We start from the raw sequence: 19,787 nt of genomic DNA, 5'->3' as shown, positions 1-19,787 counted from the left end.
AGCTTGTACTTTAAACTCACTTCTACGCTTTGAAAGAATTAAAAAAAATTATAAACACAGTAGTAATCGTATGTTTACTTTGCTGTTTCATAACTTTTTTACAAATGGTTGCAAAAAAGTTTTAAAGCATTCATTTTAAAGATATTTAAAATGCGCATTTTAGCTCTTTTTTAATATTATAATATAATAAAAACTTTCTGAGAAATGTTAATTTGTTTATAACTATTTTTTTTTTAACATTTAAAGATTATGCAAAAAAATAAAAAATTCATATTTTGTCGACAAAATATTAAATAGGCATCTCATCTTTATAAGATTTCAAAGCTTGATCAGTGTATCATAATTATTTTGGTTATTATTGCGACCGTAAATTATTAATTAACAATTGAATTGTTGCTAAAATATTCGTTTAATTTTCATCAGCTTCTGTAACTATAATCTAAACCAAAAAGGCTTTTAAGTCACCAAATTATTTAATTATTGGTAGATAATTACTTATCTAAAACTTTATTTGAAAATTAAAGATTTTGTTGGGAAAACCCGCATTTTCCGAAGAAAATTTTCGTCGGAGCAGATCGGGAAAAACGCGTCTCTATGCAGAATTTAATCACGGTGAATTTTTATTTGAGTGTTTTTGTTGTAAAGTTAAAATCTTCGGAGTTATAGAGCAATAATTGAAAAAAACACGATTTTCGTGCGCCATTTTGTTTATAAAAAAAGTAGCACACTATCTGAGGACTTTGCATACCTATATTATTAATATATAGGATCTTATAATTCGATTCCAGAAATAAAATTGCTGGTAAATAACTTTTCCCAAAAATGGCCTATTCTCCGATATAATCAGCCCAGACTAATTATATACTAAACTCAAATAAAACCGGGCTCCCATTAAATAGCAAATACGTTATACTCGATCATTCCAAACTTCGCCACCTAGCTATTGTGTGACCTTCCACATACCGCGCGTCGATTCCACGTATATCATGCTTGGGCCAGAATTTTCTCGGCTTACATCTCGAGGTGCTACCTGCGGCTGGTGATTCATTGTTTTGCTACAATATCAACAACGAAAGCACCTGCAAAAGAATTAAAAGCAGAATATAAATCTAAAAATTAAAGGAATAACGCAGAAAACACGCTGATCGCTGATATAACTGAATTAACCTATGATATGCCATTAGTGTCAAAATTTCATAAATGGCATTAGTGTCAAAATTTCATAACAGTGGAGTAAACTTGCCTGAGATTGGACCAATTACAAACAAGCATTACGGCGCGGTAAAGTATCCCGCACAAACCTTATGGAAATTAGTTCCCAGTGGAATTAGTTCAAACTTTGGGAAAATACTCTTTGAAGCATCCTGATAAAAAGTTCTCATGGCCACATGTCGATCGTATGGAGGATTTTCAAGATATAGAGGCACATATAGCATGTAGAAGTTTGGATTAAACACAAGTACTAGTAGTCTGGGATTTTTTCCTGGCTATCCAATGGCGACCTTTGCTTTGACCTTGACCTTCAACGGACGTCATCTTCTAGAGTTTCAAGGGTTTTCAGCATTAAATTGATATAAACAGATTTCTCATGGATTTTTGGGATCGCTAAACACGAATATGCCATCAGAATTGACCTCCGGAGGACGTGGTGCTCAGGGCCACTGCAAGGGACGTCATATTCTAGAGTTTCGATGGTTTTCGGCATTTAATTGATGCAAATGAATTACTGGAGGGTTTTTTGAGGTCGCTAAATACGAATATGCCACCATATCCGACTCCTGGAGCACCTGGTTTCCAAGGTCAATGAAAGGGGCTCCTGCAGTTTCGAGGGTCTTCGGTACTACATTGATGTAAACGGATCAATAGGTTTTTGGAGTTGCTGAACATGAATACTCCATCAGAACAGACATCGGAGTGCCTGTCTTGTTTTGAAGATTCCAGAGCTTTCGGTACTAAATTAATGTAAACTGATTACTCACAGGTTTTTTGGACTGCTGAACGTGAATACGCCATCAGATCCGACCCACGGAGCACCTGGTGCCTAAGGCAGGTTTTCGTCTGGAGTTTCGACAGGTTTCGACATTAAATTGATGCATATGGGTATTACTCATGGGTTTTTGAAGCTGCTGAACACAAATATGCCATCAAAACAGACACCGGTGTACCTGGTGCCTAAGGCACGTCATATTCTGGGGTTTCGAGAGTTTTCGGTACTAAATTGATGCGAGCGGATTACTCTTGTGTTTTTGGGGTTGCTGAACACAAATATGACTTAGATAAAAGACTCTGGAGTATCTAGTGACCACGAAGAATAACACTATCAAAATAAAATATAGTAAATCGATCTTAAAATAAATGAAGGAAAAATAATCAGATATAAATTGAGTTTAAATTTTTAAATAATTAAAACAATTGAATAGCACAACGTAGTTATTTTAATAAAAATCTACAAATAGCAAAAAAAACTTTTCACCAATTTGTACGCTTTTTTGAACAGCAACTCAGAAAGGATGTGATATTGTATGCATGTTCAGCAACCCCAAAAACACAAGAGTAATCCATTGATTCCTCCGAAACTCCAGAATATAACCCGTCTTAGGCACTAGGTGCTCCTGTGTCTGTCCTGATCACGTATTCGTGTTCAGCAACACCAAAAACTTATAACTAATCCGTTTGCATTAATGTAGTACCGAAGACCCTCGAAAATAGCCAGGAAAAAATCCTAGACTACTAGTACTTTTCTTTGATCGAAACTTCTACATGTTTCCAGATAACCAGTAACTCAGGGAATTGGAAAATTGAAAAATATTTTCAAAAAAAACGAGCGTTTTTACCAACTTAAAGCAAGAATAACTTTTAGTACTAAAATACCTCATAATATAATAATCTAGTGTCAAAAATGCTTAAAAATTAAAGACAAAAACATTATGCGATAAAATAACCGTTGACCTACTCAAAACGGATGCGTGTGACCGGTACTAGAAGTTCGCAATTAATGAAATCGATTCATCTCTGGAATGTAAATAAACGTACCAGTTATCGTTTTTCTAAATAATTATTTTTTATTTTTTTTTTAATTCAAAAAACGAAAAATTTTTAAATCGATTTTTCTAGAAAACGGTGTATCCTATCGACTTGAAGCAAGTGTACCCTTTAGTTTTAGAATATCTCACAATTTAATAATCCAGAGTCAAAAATGCTTAAAAATTAAAGACAAAAGCAATGCAAGTTATGCAATAAAATAACCGTTGATAGCATCAAAATTTATATGCTCCAAAAATGTTTTCAAAAAAATGTTATTGTTTCTTTAAGAATACGTCCATCAATTTTTGTGATATCAGGTTCATCCAGAAACATTTGAAAGGCAATTTCAAGGGCTATAAAATCGTATTAAATTTAATCTTTTATACCCCTTTTTTAATATAAAAGGTTAAAGGGCCCCTGTTACATGGTTCTCGCAGTAAAATTTAGGCTTTAAACGTTTCTATCTCGGTTATTTTTTATCCTTCATAAATAATAAAAAAGTAAATCTTAAAAAAAAAACTAAAATTTGATTCTCTATAATATTGTTACGTACATATATCGAGTGTGTTTCAAGTTATTATCAAAAGAAAATGAAATTTACGAATTTTTTTAAGCCATATTTTTTTAAAATATGTATTCTAAACCGGCCAAAATTTTTGAGGTTACTACTTATCCTACAATAAAAAATCTCTTCTAGGGATTATTATTTAATTTTTGTGGAAATGGCGTATGTTTTCTTTTTCACTTGTTCATAAAAAATTAGAAGGGGCTCTTTTATTTTCATCATAAATATATATGTTACCGTTAAAACCCGATTTCAGTTAAAACCCGAATTTACTAGGAAAAACTAGTTTTAACTAAGCGCTTTAGACAATTCTAGTTTTAACTAGTCAAAACTAGATTTGACTGCTATATTCAGTTAAAACTAGAAATCGCGAACGGATTTCATTTAGAGTAGTTTATATGCGATTCTCTTATGATTGCATATCGATCAAATCTACCTGACAGCGACTATTCGTTTCTGAATGCAATATAGTTTTGGACACAAGACCTCTCTTCGTTTTTATATTTTTACTCTTCTTCCTTTGGCAAGTTTCACACATTGGTATAAAAATATTGATCATATCAATAAAAAGTTATATTTGCCTATTTCTTGGCGGTTTCAGTCTTCAACCTATCCCGATTTCCATGAAAAACATGGGCTGCTTCAATTAGGCCAAAAATATTTTCGACAGGTACATAATATTTTATGGGATCAATTTCAGAAGCTAACTTTTTTATTTCGCCAACTCCAACAATTCTAAATTATTTTAGTCTTCGATTTTGTAATGGTGTTTTCTTGGCAGACAGTTCCGCATCTTGTACTTCGACCATTAATTTATTATATATATATATATGCTTTTGGTCACAACATTGTAGTAACTTTCTTTCTTCTCTGTCTCTTCCATTTGTAAAATCATTTTCAAAACACGTTATTTTCACGTTCTTATATCTCTGCTCTCTACATACTTGTCTCAATTTTAACTGGTATTCGCCAGTAATTCCAAATAAGTTACTTTGAACTGATATAAACTACTCTAAATGAAATCCGTTCGGGATTTCTACTTTTAACTGAATGTAGCAGTCAAATCTAGTTTTGACTAGTTAAAACTAGAATTGTCTAAAGCGCTTAGTTAAAACTAGTTTTTCCTAGTAAATTCGGGCTTTAACTAAAATCGGGTTTTAACGGTAACATATACACCGTTTTTAGACGACAACGCCCTTTGGTAGGGTTCTATGGAGGAGTGTCACCGAGCCGCAAGCCCTTATCCCTTGCCGTACCGCACCTCCATAGGCTGATCAGATACCAGCTTATTTCGGACCAAGTCGTAGATTCTTTTTTAGAATTTTAACATCAGCCTTTTTATTTTTCTATTCACCGGGCTGGGGCTCAAAACTCGATCGCATATCCTCTAGATTTGTCGATAGAGCGCCTCAGTCCGCTTGGCTAATCTGACCGCCTCATCATAATATGCTTAATTTTGGTGATATCAACTTCTTCTGGAGCTCATTTGATAGGTATTCCTGAGTACTTTGACAGTATCAGTAAGTAGGTATATTATAAAATAGGCACATCGTTTTCCCGTTATTTGAGCTTGAATACCTAGATTTGAGTACTCGCCAAAAAAAAATATTTTCAATTACCTATAACTCACTTTAAATTAATATTAAAAGGTTTTCAAGCAAGGAATTAATTTGGTTTTTTATTAGCTTTGGTAATAATAACTTTTTTGTAAAAACTTATAGATTTTACGTTATTTAGAAAAAACAGTATGGTTTAGGAAAAACATGCATTTTTTCTTGAAAAATTAAAATCTTTGATCATTAATAACTCAAAACGTACCTATTGATTTATTTTAATAGCTTGATATAGTAAATTTTGCTAAGAATTTGTCCTTCTATCGATTTATGGGGTTATTTTTAATAAAATAATTTTCAACCCCAAGAAGGGGTGGCATCTACTCCTAGGGCAAAAACGCAAGTTCGCAGCATGTCACTTTTGTACCTTGAGGTATCTTCTAACTACTCACCAATTTTCATGAAAATCGATGAATTAACAATTAATTAATCAATCAATAAAATTCAAAATACTTCAAACATGTTATAAGCGCTCTCAAATTCCTCGTTTATTTAAGAATAAACTAATTTACTCTACCTAACATCTCAATGAACTCTCCAAAACACTTAACTATGTAGTTTTAAAAATATTTATATCGTTCCATACATCCACATGCATGCCGGTTTATTTTTATGTCTCCGTCAAACAGTAGAAATCTTTTTTGAGTACAATTCTACTCGTGGATAGACAGTTGTCGGTAGTTTATTTTTTGTATCAAAGGAAGAGGAAGTGGATTTTTTGGTTAAAATAGTTTTCGAACCATCCCAGGTAATTAAGGATGTAGAATTAAGTGATTTTGTTATGGTAACTAAGTTTAAAGTGCTATTTTTAGTGTGTTTTAAAGTTATATCGTAGTAGTATGTTAAAGGTTTAGATGATTTGCTAAAAAACGTAAAAGATAAAACACCTAACTATTTTTAGTCAGTTATCATCATAATCCTTCTTCTTCTTTAAGTGTTGTGTTCAAATCGCAGGTTGTAGATCATCATCACTATTTTTACGCTCTCTACCGCTGCTCTAAAGAGTTCTAATAGTGAACTGCGCTTAAACCAGGCCCTTAAAATTTTCAACCATGACACTCTCCTTCTTGTTGTACTCTTTCCTCCTTTTATATTTCCCTTGTACCTATTATCATTCTTATCATTTCATATCGCTGTCTTCTTATTACTTGTCCCAGATATTGTAACTTTCTTATTTATGTTGTATTTATTATTTCGTATTTTTTGTCCATTTGTCACAATACTACTTCCGTTTTCCAATACTTTCCACAGTCCGATTTTTCACTATTAGTGGAGTCAATGAAGGTGGATATGAGTTATTACCTCAGATTTCGTTGAACCTCCATCGATTTTCATAAAAATTGGTGAGTGGTTAAAGGATACCTCAAGGAACAAAGGTGACATAGTGCCAACTTGCGCTTTTTGCATTTTAGGGGTGAAATACACCCCTTTCTTAAAAATTATTTTTTAGATTTCTGAAAGTGCAGTCACTGTAAATTTTCACTTTTTATTTCGTTGAACCTTTATCGATTTTCATGAAAATCGGTAAGTAGTTAGAGGATACCTCAACAAATAAAAGTTATATAGCATCAACTTGCGCTTTTGCCTTTTAGGGGTGCAATACACCCCTACTTTTTAAATTGTAAAAAATGCAGATTTCCGCATTATGGCGCAAGTAATCTCGTTTAATTAAGAAAAATAAATATTTTTTTTATATTTATGTGCATGAATTACATTTTTTTTTATTTGTCAAACCTTATAGCAACCAAAAATCCGAAAATTAACAAGTCGAAAATCACGAAAACCTTATTCTTCTATATTTCTGAAAGTGTAGTCACTGAATGTTTTCACCCACGATTTCTTTGAACCTTCATCGATTTTCATGAAAATTGTTGAGTAGTTAGAGGATACCTCAAAAACAAAAGTGATATGGCACAAAGTTGCGCTTTCTGCATTTTAGGGGTGAAATCCACCTTTTTTTTTTTAATGATAAAAATGCAGATTTCAGCATTCTGGCTCAAGCAATCTCGTTTAATTAAGTAAAATAAATATTTTTTTACATTTATATGCATGATTTATAATTTTTATTAATTTTTCAAACCTTATAGCAACCAAAAATCAGAAAATTGGCAAATTGACAATCACGAAAAAAATTATTCTTTTATATTTCCAAAAGGGCAGTCACTGAAGGTTTTCACCCCTGATTTCGTTGAACCTCCATCAATTTTCATGAAAATTGGTAAGTAGTTAGAGCATACCTCAAGAAACAAAAGTGATGTGGTACTAACTTGCGCTTTTATCCTGGGGGTGGATGTTACCCCTTCTCATGGGTGAACACTATTTTATTAAAAATAACCCCATAATTAGATAGAGGAGTAAATTCTAAGAAAACTTTCTTTTATCAAGTTTATAAATTTGTTATTTAAATAATGTTTCATAATTTAATAAAATATTATTGGTACAGTAAAACCTGTCAATAACGGCCACTAAAAATAAAAGACAATTGGCCGTTATAGAAATGTGGCCACTAATGCTAGGTTTCCTTTTCCACAAATACATAAAATATAATTGAAAATTTATTTATTTTAGTAATTAAAGCAAATCTAATTAAATATAATTCTACAAACAAACGGAACATACCTTTCATTAGATATCGCAAATCACTTTGGCTGATTTTGTCTGCATATATATTATGTTTGAGGAATCCCTTTTTTTGTGAGACTGGATATAGGACATTTCTCAAGTATGAATTCACATTCATGGTATATCGTTGCTATACAGGGATAATAATCTATGCAATGTTATGGTACAGGCTACGTTAAATATGAAGTAAATGTGGAAGATATACACTGGTTATTCATTTCAATTTAATTTGATTGTTTTTTAATCGTTTACAATATTTAAAATAATTAAAGATATAAAGTTAGGAATTTCAAAAATAAATTCAGTTCTCACTGGCAGGGTGGGAAATAATAAAGTGCCATAAAATAGCATTTCATTACAATGCTCATTACAGGCATTACAGGCTGCTCCGTTTGAGAAAACTCATATTCTCAAACTTTGAGAAAACACTCATTCAGTTTCGACCAACCCTGTATTACCTAAAATTAAACGTTTTGCTAGATTAATAATTTTTAACAATAATAGACTATATTAAAAATCACTTGAACATAAATTGATTTTCTGATGTCAAATCACTACAATTATACAGGGGGTGAATATTGCTATGAAATTTGAAAAAAAAACGTAACTATCTTTTAAACTACTTCGTATAACATCACAAAACCTGATATTTTAAGAAATAAAACATAGAGGAGAATCCAAAAATGTAAAAATATACAGGCTGTTCCATTAAACAAAAGATAATTTTTTTCACCCTGTCAATATGGGTGGCCCTGTATATTTGGAAATGTATTTAAATTCTGATATTATCTATGCCCCAATCTCACCTAAATAAACTTTTTTCATATCTCCTACAACAAACGACTAATTGGACTTCCCACAACCTGTATACATACAAAATCTCCGCTATAAAATTTTTTCAAAGAAAATGTTATTGGTTTTTTTTTTAAATAACTCCGTTAATTTTTGAAATATGAGGATTATCCAAAAACCATTACAAAGCTAAGTAAAAGGTCTATAACACTGTATTAAACATAATTTTGTAAATCCTTTATTTTTTTTTAATACAAGGTGAAAGGGCCCCGGTTACATGGTTCTCGCAGTAAAATTTACGTTTTAAATGTTTCTATCTCGGTTATTTTTTGTCGTAAAAAGATATTAAAAAAAGAAAAAGCTTAAATAAAGTTAAAACTAAAATTTTGTTCTCTACCATTTTTTAAGTATATCGAGTATTTTTGGAGTTATTATCAAAAGAAAATGAACTTCACGAAAATTTGAAACATTCTAATTTTTTTTAATCGTATTTTTTTTTTCAAAAATATGCATTCTAAACCGGTCAAAATTGTTGAAGTTATTACTAATGTTAAAATAAATAAAGTTTTAAATGGGTTACTATAAATTTTAATTTTTGTGGAAATGACGTAGGTTTCATTTTCCATTCTTCCCTAAAAAATCTGAAAGGGTCCTCTTATTTCCATCATAACTGGCTTAATTTTGATGCTATCGACTTCTTATATAGCTTTTTGATAGTTAACTTTAAGTAATTTATTAAAATGTTTAGTATCTCTATTTAATAAAGTGCATCTTTTCCTGTTATTTAAACTTGAATACTAAGATTTGGGTACTCGCGGAAAAAAAATATACATTCAATTGCATATAACTCACTTTGTATATGTAGTAAAGGATTTTTCGAATAAGGAGCTTATTTATTTTTATATTATCTTCGATTTTGATAACAACAACTTTTTTGAAGAAACTTATGGTTTTTGAGTTATTTATGAAAAACTGCTTTAAAACATGGATTTTTTCAAGAAAAATCAAAACTTTTGATCTTTAATAACTCAAAAACTATTGATTTGTTGAAATAGCTTTATATAACAAATTTTACTTACAATTTATCCCTCTATCGATTAGTGGTATTATTTTTAACAAAATAATTTCCACCCTCGAGAAGGGGTGGCATCCACCCCCAGGGTAAAAGCGGAAGTTGGCACCATGTCACCTTTGTTTCTTGAGGTATCCTCTACATACATACCAATTTTCATGAAAATCGATGGAGGTTCAACGAAATCGGAGGTGAAAACCTTCATTGACTCCACTATATGTAGGAGCCAAGATTTGAGCAAGGTATTTTAATTCTTCTACTCGTCCTAGTTTTTCCTCAAGCAATTCGATCTCCCCAACCATTTCTACTCCTTCCAACCAAATATAGTCCATTTTCGACCCTCTAACATTAAGTCCTCCCTCTTCAATAGCCCTTTCTCCAACCGTCCAACTTCTCCTCCAACATTTCGTTGATCTCCTCCACTAACACGATATCATCCGCAAAGAGCCGACCAAGGAGTCCCCTCCCTTACCTTCACCTTCTGTGTCAGTTCATCCATAACAAAATTAATCAAGTAGGGACTCATTGAAGAGCCTTGACTGTTATTCCTACGTTAATGTAAATCTCACATTTATCCCATTTTTTACATTTTAAACTGTTCAGATTGTCTGTTCCAAAAACCCTAAACTATAAACCGGAAGATAAGTAACATCTTTGGTAAGTAAACTGTTTATAGATAGCGCTTGAGAAGCTGAAGAATCTGCTGCTAACTGGTACTGGTTTGGAATTCAATAAATTTTCCACTTGAAATAACAATGTCGAAAACCCCTCGTATATTGAAAATTCATCTCATATGTCTATTAATGAAAACCTTGAAACAAAATCCGACTTACTTTACTTTTTCGTGTCCGGAAAACTATAGTTTCTGAGCCCAGCTTTGAGCGGTGACCATGCTAGTTGATTGCCTGTCCATAAGTCATCGAGAGTGCATATATACGGGCAGTTTGGGTGGGCTAGTAGATGTTCTATGTTCTGTATTGCTCCGCAGTCACACTTATCGTCATTCCTATATAAAATCCGTCACAAAATCCGTTTTCACCTATGTTAGTATGTATATTACCCGTGTTTCATTTATTTAGCGTATGGCGTACATCACAGAATAGGTAATTAATTATACAATGCATCACAAACAGATGTCTAGTTTTTTTTATATATTCGATTGACCCTTCGGTTGCCATTACAAAGTCTATAGGGTCGCATGTTTATGTTCTGCGTGGGCAGTCCTGAATTATGTGGCTGATTGTCTGTTTTGCAGCGCCGCAGTCACAAGAAGGCGAGGGAAGTTTACCCATCTGTAGAGGGAGTCGGCGCATTTTCCACAGTTTGTTCTAATTGGATTAAGTGCTGGCCAAATCTTACGGGGACGTTCAAATTCGCCAGGTTTTTCTATGATGTCCGGTAGACTGTGGTAATGCGGATATGTCTTACTTTCCCAATCTTCCCTCCATCGGGTATTTAAGTCAAAGTTGGATTACTGCAGCGCTTGAGCAGATTTTAGAGAGGGTAACCTGGATCGAAGACGGTTTCCAAGAATATCGGGGATGTCGTTATGGACTAGAAGTTGGCGACTGTCCATTATGTTGTTATATTCTTTAACTAATGCATGTTGCGGCGTAGGTTGGGTGGTAATATACTCGTATTACTAAGGGTAGGGGTGGGCTTAATTGTGCCTGTTATCATATGCATAGCAAGGTTTAGTTGAGTGTCGACCAGGTCGATATGCCTGCTATTTAGCAACACTGGTGCACAGTTTTCTGCCCCCGGATATATCAGCCCAAGAGCAGAGGATCTTAAAGTTGATGCTGTGGACCCCCATGTAGTACCGCAGAGTTTCTGTATTATATTGTTGCTTGTTCTCAATTTTGCTGCTGTTTTCGTCAGGTGTTCTCTGAATGTTCTCTGTGGTTCTGTCTAGAGTAACCCCAAGGTATTTCGGGTATTTATTGTGTTTCAATAGAATATTAAAATACACTCGCAATTCTCTGTTTGCCAGCCTGTTGTTGAGAGGAAAAGCTAATACTTCAGTTTTTGTAGTACTTAGTTGTAGTCTCCATTTCTTAAGGTGTTCGCTAAGGATGAATAGGTCATTCGTGAGAGTAATTTCTGTAGTTTCTAAAGATTGGTGGCTTGTTGCAAGGGTCCAGTCGTCAGCATATCCAAACTTCCGAGATTCGGTTTCAGGCATGTCATCAATATAGAGGCTGAAAAGTAAAGAGGCAAGGACAGAACCCTGTGGAATGCCATTGTTAAGTTTCATCTGTCTACTCGTCTCCTTTCCCAGTATTACCTGGAAGGTTCTGTTTGTCAGCATGTTGTCAATGAGGTTAATTATCTTTTTGCAGGGGATAATACGGGCCAGTTTATATATTAATCCCTGTCTCCAAACAGTATCATATGCTGCTGTTAGATCTATGAATACTGTTGCTGTCTTTTGTTTCTTTTAAAAACTAGCTTCTATAAAAGTTGTTAATGACAGCACTTGGTCCGTACAGCTTAGATGAGGGCGAAAGCCAGCTTGTTCAGTGGGGACGTTTTCTAGTATCCTGTGACTAATTCTGTTGAAGAGAAGCTTTTCTAATAGTTTATATACCATGCTGAGTAGAGCTATGGGACGGTAGTTGTCTGGCTTATCGTTTGATTTGCCCGGTTTCGGAATTGCAATTATCTTTTTTCGCTTAAGTGAGAAAGGAATGTTGCCCGACTGAAATATATCATTAAAGAGCATTGTATGCCACTGTTTCGTGTATGCACCACTGTGTATCAAGAACTCAGGATGGATACCATCCAACCCAGGTGCTTTACCGGATTTCATTTTTTTCAGCGTATGTGTGATTTCACAAATAAAAATTCTTGCTGAATATTCGGAGTCCGTTCTGTTCGTTTGTTTTAATGCCCTTAAGTCTCTTTTCACGTTGGCAGTAGGTGTTCGATCTCGTGGAGCTCTGGATAAAGATACTATATGGGAGGCAACCTTGTTAGGAGACATTTTAGACTCTCTGGATTCCAGCTGGTTAGCTCCTCCAATTTTCCGCAACAGGGACCATGCCTGCCGCCTTTATTTTTTGATTTATTCTGATTTATTACCCGTAAATTCAGTATTAACCACAATATACGGTAGAACCCCGCAAATCCGAACTAATTGGGGGGACGGCCTGTTCGGATTCCGAAAAGTTCGGATTATTCGAAAGTTAGCCTTAACTAGTAGTTCAAAGCTTTCATTGTGATTTTGAGTAGCCAAACGTTCTCGCAAGAGTGTGGACAATATTTTTAGACTCAAGTTGACTACGAGAGAACCAAAGTAAGTTTGTGTTTAACCTTTATAAACACTTTATAAACCTATATATTAAAGTATAATATTTATTTTTAAGAAATTTTAAATGTCAAAGTCCTAGTAATCCTACATTGTCCAATTTTATGGCTTTACTCTGTATAATAAATATGTTTTTAAGGTTTTGTCTTGAATTTTTAAATTTTTTTCACTTTCCGTTGGTTCGGATTTGCCGAAAGTTCGGATTCGCGGGGTTCGAATTTACGGGGTTCTACTATATTGACAATATTAATTAAATCTGAACCAAACTGATACGAAGGACCAGGAAATCAGACAAAATAGTATTAAGACATCTTACGATTTCTACATTATTACTTATTTACTCTTTGTTTTCTTTTCAGGCATACTCAGACCTCTAGGTTGAACAAAGTTGCAGACGTGAATAATGCTGGCGACATAACAAATCAAAACAAGAACAATAATTTTGTAAAGAAGCCGATCGCGTTAGCTAGAACGGTTGTACCTACGGACAATAACAACAGAAACAGAATGTACAGAGTAGATCCACCGCCACCACAGGTAAATTGCACGTTTTAACATACTATACGTTGGATAGCCAAACATATAATACAATGTTACTAATAATTAAGCTCAGATAGTTTAGGGTTTTTTACATTGAAAATTACGATATTGGATGGAGCTGTGTATTTCGTGTTTCTTATACAAAAGTCGATCGTTAGTTAAAAAAAGCAAAAGCAAATACATAATAGTGTTTTAGTGTTGTTCTATTATTCTATTCACATCTGCAACACATTAAATATAATACACAACGCTCAGACACACTATTTAGGGCACTGGTCTATGAAACCGGGCTCTCGAGATGCCATGTGTTGGGGTTTGACAATCATAATATTCCAGTCACCCTCCAGGGGCGTAGCGTAAGGGGTTAGTTTGTTACAGTCTCCCCCTGGCCTCGAACTCATTAGGGGAGGGGCCAGCAAAAGTTACAGTTTCCTTCCTTGGGCGCCCTCGTTTTCGTATTGGCACTACATTCGTTGAGCTTCAACGTCGTTGAGGTTCTCATGTGTAAGCGCCGATATGTGGAACACACCAAGGGCAGCAGGGGTGTCCACTCCACAAACATCATAGCTCACAGGCGATACCACTCGATTGATCATCTCTCTTCGGGTAGAACTTAGCTGTCGAACCTTCCGACCTGTTACTGGGAGCGGTGGTTTTGGTCTTCTTCTTTGAATCGACGGGCTTCCTTCACGTTTCTCGGAGGTAACCGCTTTCCGATACCACAGCAGTTTTATCCGGATCAACTTCCGCGACGTTCACTTGTTGATACCCCGATCGCAAGTCTATGGTAGACATGCAGAGAGGGGCTAAATTATGGAATAAATTAATTTTATCTAAAATGGACCACTTTGGAGAAAAATCGCGAAACAGGTCGATTTTTATTTTTAAATTACAATTTTTTTGCATATATTTCATACTAGTGACGTCATCCATCTGGGCGTGATGACGTAATCAATGATTTTTTTAAATGGGAATAGGGGTCGTGTGGCACCTCATTTGAAACGGTGTTCAATTCTCTATTCAGTAATATAAATAATAATATCATTATTTATAGGGGGTGACCAAAAAAATCATTTTTGAATTAAATTAATTGACGCAAAAAGAAGAATGTATGTAATTTATTTAACTAAAAATACATTGTATTGCTGTCAGTAAATAGAAAAAAATGCTTATTTCACAAATAAACATTTCTTTTCGCTTAAATTAAATCACAAACAGCCTCCCACCTACCACTTGGCAGTTTGAACATTTAATTTAAGCGAAAAGCAATGTTTATTTGCCAAATAAACATTATTTCCTATTTTCTGAAAGTGATAGAATGTATTTTGAGTTAAATAAATTGCATACATTCTTCTTTTTTCGTCAATTAATTTAATTCAAAAATTTATTTTTTGGCCACCCTGTATAAGTAATGATATTAATGTTTATATTATTGAATAGAGAATTGAACACCCTTTCAAATGAGGTGCCACACGGCACCTATTCTCATTTAACATCACGCCCAGATGAATGACGTCACTAGTATGAAATATATGCCAAAAAATTGTAATTTAAAAATCAAAATCGACCTGTTTCGGGATTTTTCTCCAAAGTCGTCCATTTTAGAGAAAATTAATTTATTCCATAATTTAGCCCTTCTCTGTATATAATGTTCGCTTCGCGGCTTATATCAAATCGTCCATACGCGGTAACGGATACGAGTCACTAGTCACAGCGCTTAAACGTTGATGATATACGCAAAGTCTAATTTCATCTTTTTTCGGCACTATTACTACCGGCGCGACCAACGCACTTGAATTGTTGATCACGTAAAGTTCGACACTCATCCTTAGAATGACTGAGAACACAACAATTGTGGGGGGCTTTGTCCTTCTTAGAACAAAGTTTTTCAAATACATCTTCAATTTTCCTTGCTTTTGTAAGCAGCTCAGTAAAAGTTAAAACGGAATCTCTAGAAATCTTTTCTCGAATCCCCTTGTTTAATAACCCATAAACCATGTCTAGCTGAATTCTTCTATAAGGCTGTGCCTGGTTCTAATTGCGCGAGAACAGCCCTACATCGGCAAACGAAGACGTCCACTGTTGTTTTTCCTTCTTGCTCCTCGGCAAATAGCTCGCGGTACACACGATATGCCGGTTTTTTTCGGACCAAATGTAATTCTTAAAAGAGGAACAAGTTCCTTCCATATCGAAATGGTATCTTTAACGCCTTGATACCATTTTGTCGCGAAATCATCAAAATGCATCGCGATTCCCCGATATGCACTATCGTCCGACACTAATGCACAATCTTTAATATATTTCTACAGCGCTAATAAAGACATTTACGTCGGTGTCCTTATGTCCATTAAAACGCGAAGGGCATTTCGACAGGTTGCCACTTTGGAACGAGGGCGAAACGGGAGCACTTTGTACTGACAATCTCGACAAAACCTCTTAGAATTGTTCATTGGTCAACATCACGTTTTGAGTCATGTCTCTAATGTTTATATCCACGGATCTATTCGAAAATTCAGAATCTGACTCAATCAGAATCAAGAATGGATTGTCGCAATCACATATTCAAGATATCAGCTTAGCGTGGAACGCCAATTGTACAAATGATTTTGCATGCAACATTGGAAAGTACTTGCCAGTAAATAGCTGTGTCCAAGCTTGGATAAAATACCTGCAGTACCTTTCTGCACACCACTGTATGATCCTTGGAACCTTGGAACACATTCTCGAGATGCCATGCGCTGCCTGAGAATTACAAGGTTGTATGATACAAAATGACGAAACTGAGAAAAATAACTTTGAATATTTTGACCCTTAGAATTCGTATAAAACAAAGTATAATTTGCTTTTGCTTTAAACGTAATAGTTAAAAGTCAACTACAAGAGCACATTTAAAAAAAAAAACGAAGAAAAAATATTTAATTTTTCCCATATTTTTATTGAAAAAATAAAATAACAGAACTTTGCAACTCTAACAAAAAACGAAAAATTCAAAAACAACCAACATAAGTCTTTGTAACATTATCTTCTGATCAGCAGTCTCAGTTTTACTGTTTATGTTTAGACATGTTAGAAAACATGTGAACATAAAAGTATCTGTCTACTTCTGGCATCCACCTGTAATACAAAAATTTGAGAGCTTCCACCTTGTTTTGTGCCAAGGTGATTTGATCATTTTTGTTTATATGGGTATTTCGTCATTTTCAGCAGCATGTCTCCTCCCAGTTCGTTGTCTTAAATTGATGATTTTGTATTTACGCTTTGTAAATGAACTGCGGTATAATTCAGTTTTGATGAATAGGTTGAAAAATCCAGAAAATCTTACTCTTTCAATTGAAGTATGGTGTAAGGCTTTCTTATGTTTACTTTCGAAAGGACTCTTACTAACGAAAGTGGAGAAAAGTATTAAGATTTTCTCAAACTGCGTTCAATTACACTGTGAACTGAATCGACTTCTTGTATGCAGGAATGTCCAGGTACTGAAAACTTCATTTGAATATTCTTTCAGTTCGTGTTAGTTTTTAAAATATGTACAATGGCAAAACTCATAAATTTATTGCGATTTTGCGGAACGCAACTATCGCTCCACAAAGTCAAATCCTCCAAGAACATAGTCCTCTACAACCCTTTTCAGGATTCTGTATACAGCACTGGCAATATCATTCCCAGTCCGACCATGCATTGCCTCTGACCATATCGCGCAATAAACAGTCCGGTTTATGGAAAGGTCATGTTATACACATTTAGCTTATTTTTATAAAAGAAATTTTTGACGTCTCGTTTTGGACATGCGAATACATTTTGTAAGTCAAAACACAGTACTGCCTTACCATTTTCAATATCCGTCTTTTTCTCTTCTCTCATTAAAAGTGCAAGTATTTTTCATATTTCTTTTTCTTTTCTCCATTAAGGGTGTTTTCTTTATTCATGCAGTCTATTTCAGCACAGGTCGCATAGATATTTTGGAGGTTTTTTAAATGAATAATTGAATTCAGTGCAAAATATTTTGCGATACACATTAATTTTTACCGGAGTCAAATTTAATTTTCTCCTTTATGAAATCCTCGTACATAGGACCATATTATACTGAGTTTGGAAAGTTCACTAAAATTTTGCGAAAAGCAAAGTCCTATGTTTAACATAGACTATGTTGCGCTCTTTACATATTTTTACAACATACACCCATGATTTTCGATTAATTTTAGAGCATTGCATGCATATATTTTAGATTTACAAAGTTCTATGGGTGCCTTATGATACATAGAACATTGTTATATTAAAATTGCTGATTTTTTAATTTTGTTACATACACCCTTTACATACTTTACATACTTGTAATACTTAGGCAGCGATGTGTTGGGGTTCATAATATTAGTCACCCTCCAGGGCCGTAGCGTAAGGGGTTAGTTTGTTACAACGTTTATTTCTTTTATAATATTACCAACAGTATGCAGAAATAATGGGACCCGACTTTTAAAAAGCATTTGACTTTGTTGACAGAGTTAAAATATATTATAAACTTTAGCCAAAAAGTATTTTAGTACCATTTTTAGCTGTAATTTTAGTGCATCAATCGAACGTATATATGTACCTTTTCTGTTCTGCTTTGAATAAAAAAGATATAAATTTTATACAAAAACTATACTGTTACACCTGCTGTAATATCAGTACACCAATTTTCTTCGTCTTTAAAAGCAATTCTGCTTGTTCGTTGGCGAATTCATACCTCTATATAAGGTTTTTACTCCATCTTTTGCGCGCAGTCGTCCGATACTTCTTGTGCCTATTGTTGCATCTTTATCTCCTGCTATTTTGACCACACGGATCTCTTCTATTCTGCTTATGTGGATATTCGATTCTTTTTTTTTTCTATTTACCGTCCATTCGCTTATACGTACGTTACATTTTCTTCTAATTTCTTCACTATCTCTTTTCGATCCTTAGCATATTTCCTGTAATTCTTCTGTTATCTCTGCTGTTTGCAGTAGTATTTGTATTGTGACTATGTCGGGTCTTGTTTCTGATGCATAATAATTGGTCTTACCCTGGCTTTCTAAAGTGTTAACTTCATCTCTGTGTTAATATGTTGGTTTCGCCATCCTACCTACTGTTATTAAGGCATCCTGCCGCATGCCAGTCTATTTACTTTTTGTACTTGATCTCTTACTTCTTTGTACAGGTCTCTATAGCTGGATAGTGTAATTCCACATTGTAATTGTAGGTATTGTAATTTCACATATTATAGGTATTTTATTTCCACTACCGTAAAATGGGGTTACTTTGACAATAGAACAATATTTATTGTGATATACTTCAGACACCCTGTATAATTTTTAAAATTATTTTTAACGATTCAAATTTATAAATATCTAAGAATTCATTTTTAAATAAAAAAAAGAATTAATATTCCAAGGGTTGTTAAATCCACCGATATAACGAATTAAGAAAAAAATGGTTTAAAAAACGGTCAAATTAACCCCACCTAAAAGAAAAATAAGTTTAACAGCCAAAAATCATATACGGTCAACTTCCCCCCAGATGGGGTGAACTTGATCAAAGGCATTTTTTATTTTTTTTTCTAAGTCATGATTATTTTCTGGTAATTATAATCTAAACTACTGAAAGTAGACGCCTAAACCCATAACAAAAATGTAGCAAAATTTAAAATATGATTTTTATAGGATTAAAGTACAAAATCGGTCAAAGTCACCCCATTTTACGGTACTTGTTTAATACTGATGCCGTCAATGATTTTACATCTGATTGGTTCTTTATAGTCTAGTCTTTGCAAACTTTTTTCATCTTGATTGATCTATCAATATTGCCTCGTCTGACTAACAGAGTACTTTTACTTCTTTGTTTCCCATTCTGTCCTGATAACACTTAATGGTTTCGCCCATGATGAAATTGAAGAGCATATGCCTCAGTAAGTCCCCTGTCTTATTCCGCTGCATATGTATATAGGCTCCGTAAGTTACCCATCTATTCCGATTTCCATTTTGTTGTTTTGGTAGATGTTTTCAATAGTTTTTATGCTATTTAGAGTAACTTCTTCATTATACAGGAGACGGATTACATCTTTGAGTCTTACTCTATCAAAATTTCTTTCAACTAGTCAATCAGACACCGAAATGCTGGTCTATTATATTGTAGTGATTTCTTAGCAATTTACTTTGTGACGAATATTGTATCTTTGCACGATTTTACACTACTCCCTGTTGTTCATCTGCTCCTCTGATTCATTAGCCTCTT

At 34.0% G+C, this 19,787-nt stretch overlaps 1 protein-coding gene across 11 annotated transcripts in view; it reads left to right on the top strand.

Annotated features, from left to right (window-relative positions):
- The window catches only part of LOC126890038 (uncharacterized), a 619,722-nt gene that overhangs the window by 294,036 nt on the left and 305,899 nt on the right, over positions 1-19,787 (top strand). For 10 of the 11 annotated variants that reach the window (XM_050658857.1, XM_050658859.1, XM_050658856.1 and 7 more), the window contains one exon: positions 13,358-13,535. In XM_050658857.1, the coding sequence (XP_050514814.1) occupies positions 13,358-13,535 (178 nt within the window). Of the gene's footprint in view, positions 1-5,822; positions 5,951-13,357; positions 13,536-19,787 lie in introns of those variants that run through there. The other variant, XM_050658866.1, reaches the window with a different exon arrangement.

Source organism: Diabrotica virgifera, chromosome 8 (assembly GCF_917563875.1).
Source record: "Diabrotica virgifera virgifera chromosome 8, PGI_DIABVI_V3a".
In the NCBI taxonomy this organism is placed as follows: Eukaryota; Metazoa; Arthropoda; class Insecta; order Coleoptera; family Chrysomelidae; genus Diabrotica; species Diabrotica virgifera.
This window is presented reverse-complemented; position numbering and strand designations above follow the sequence as displayed.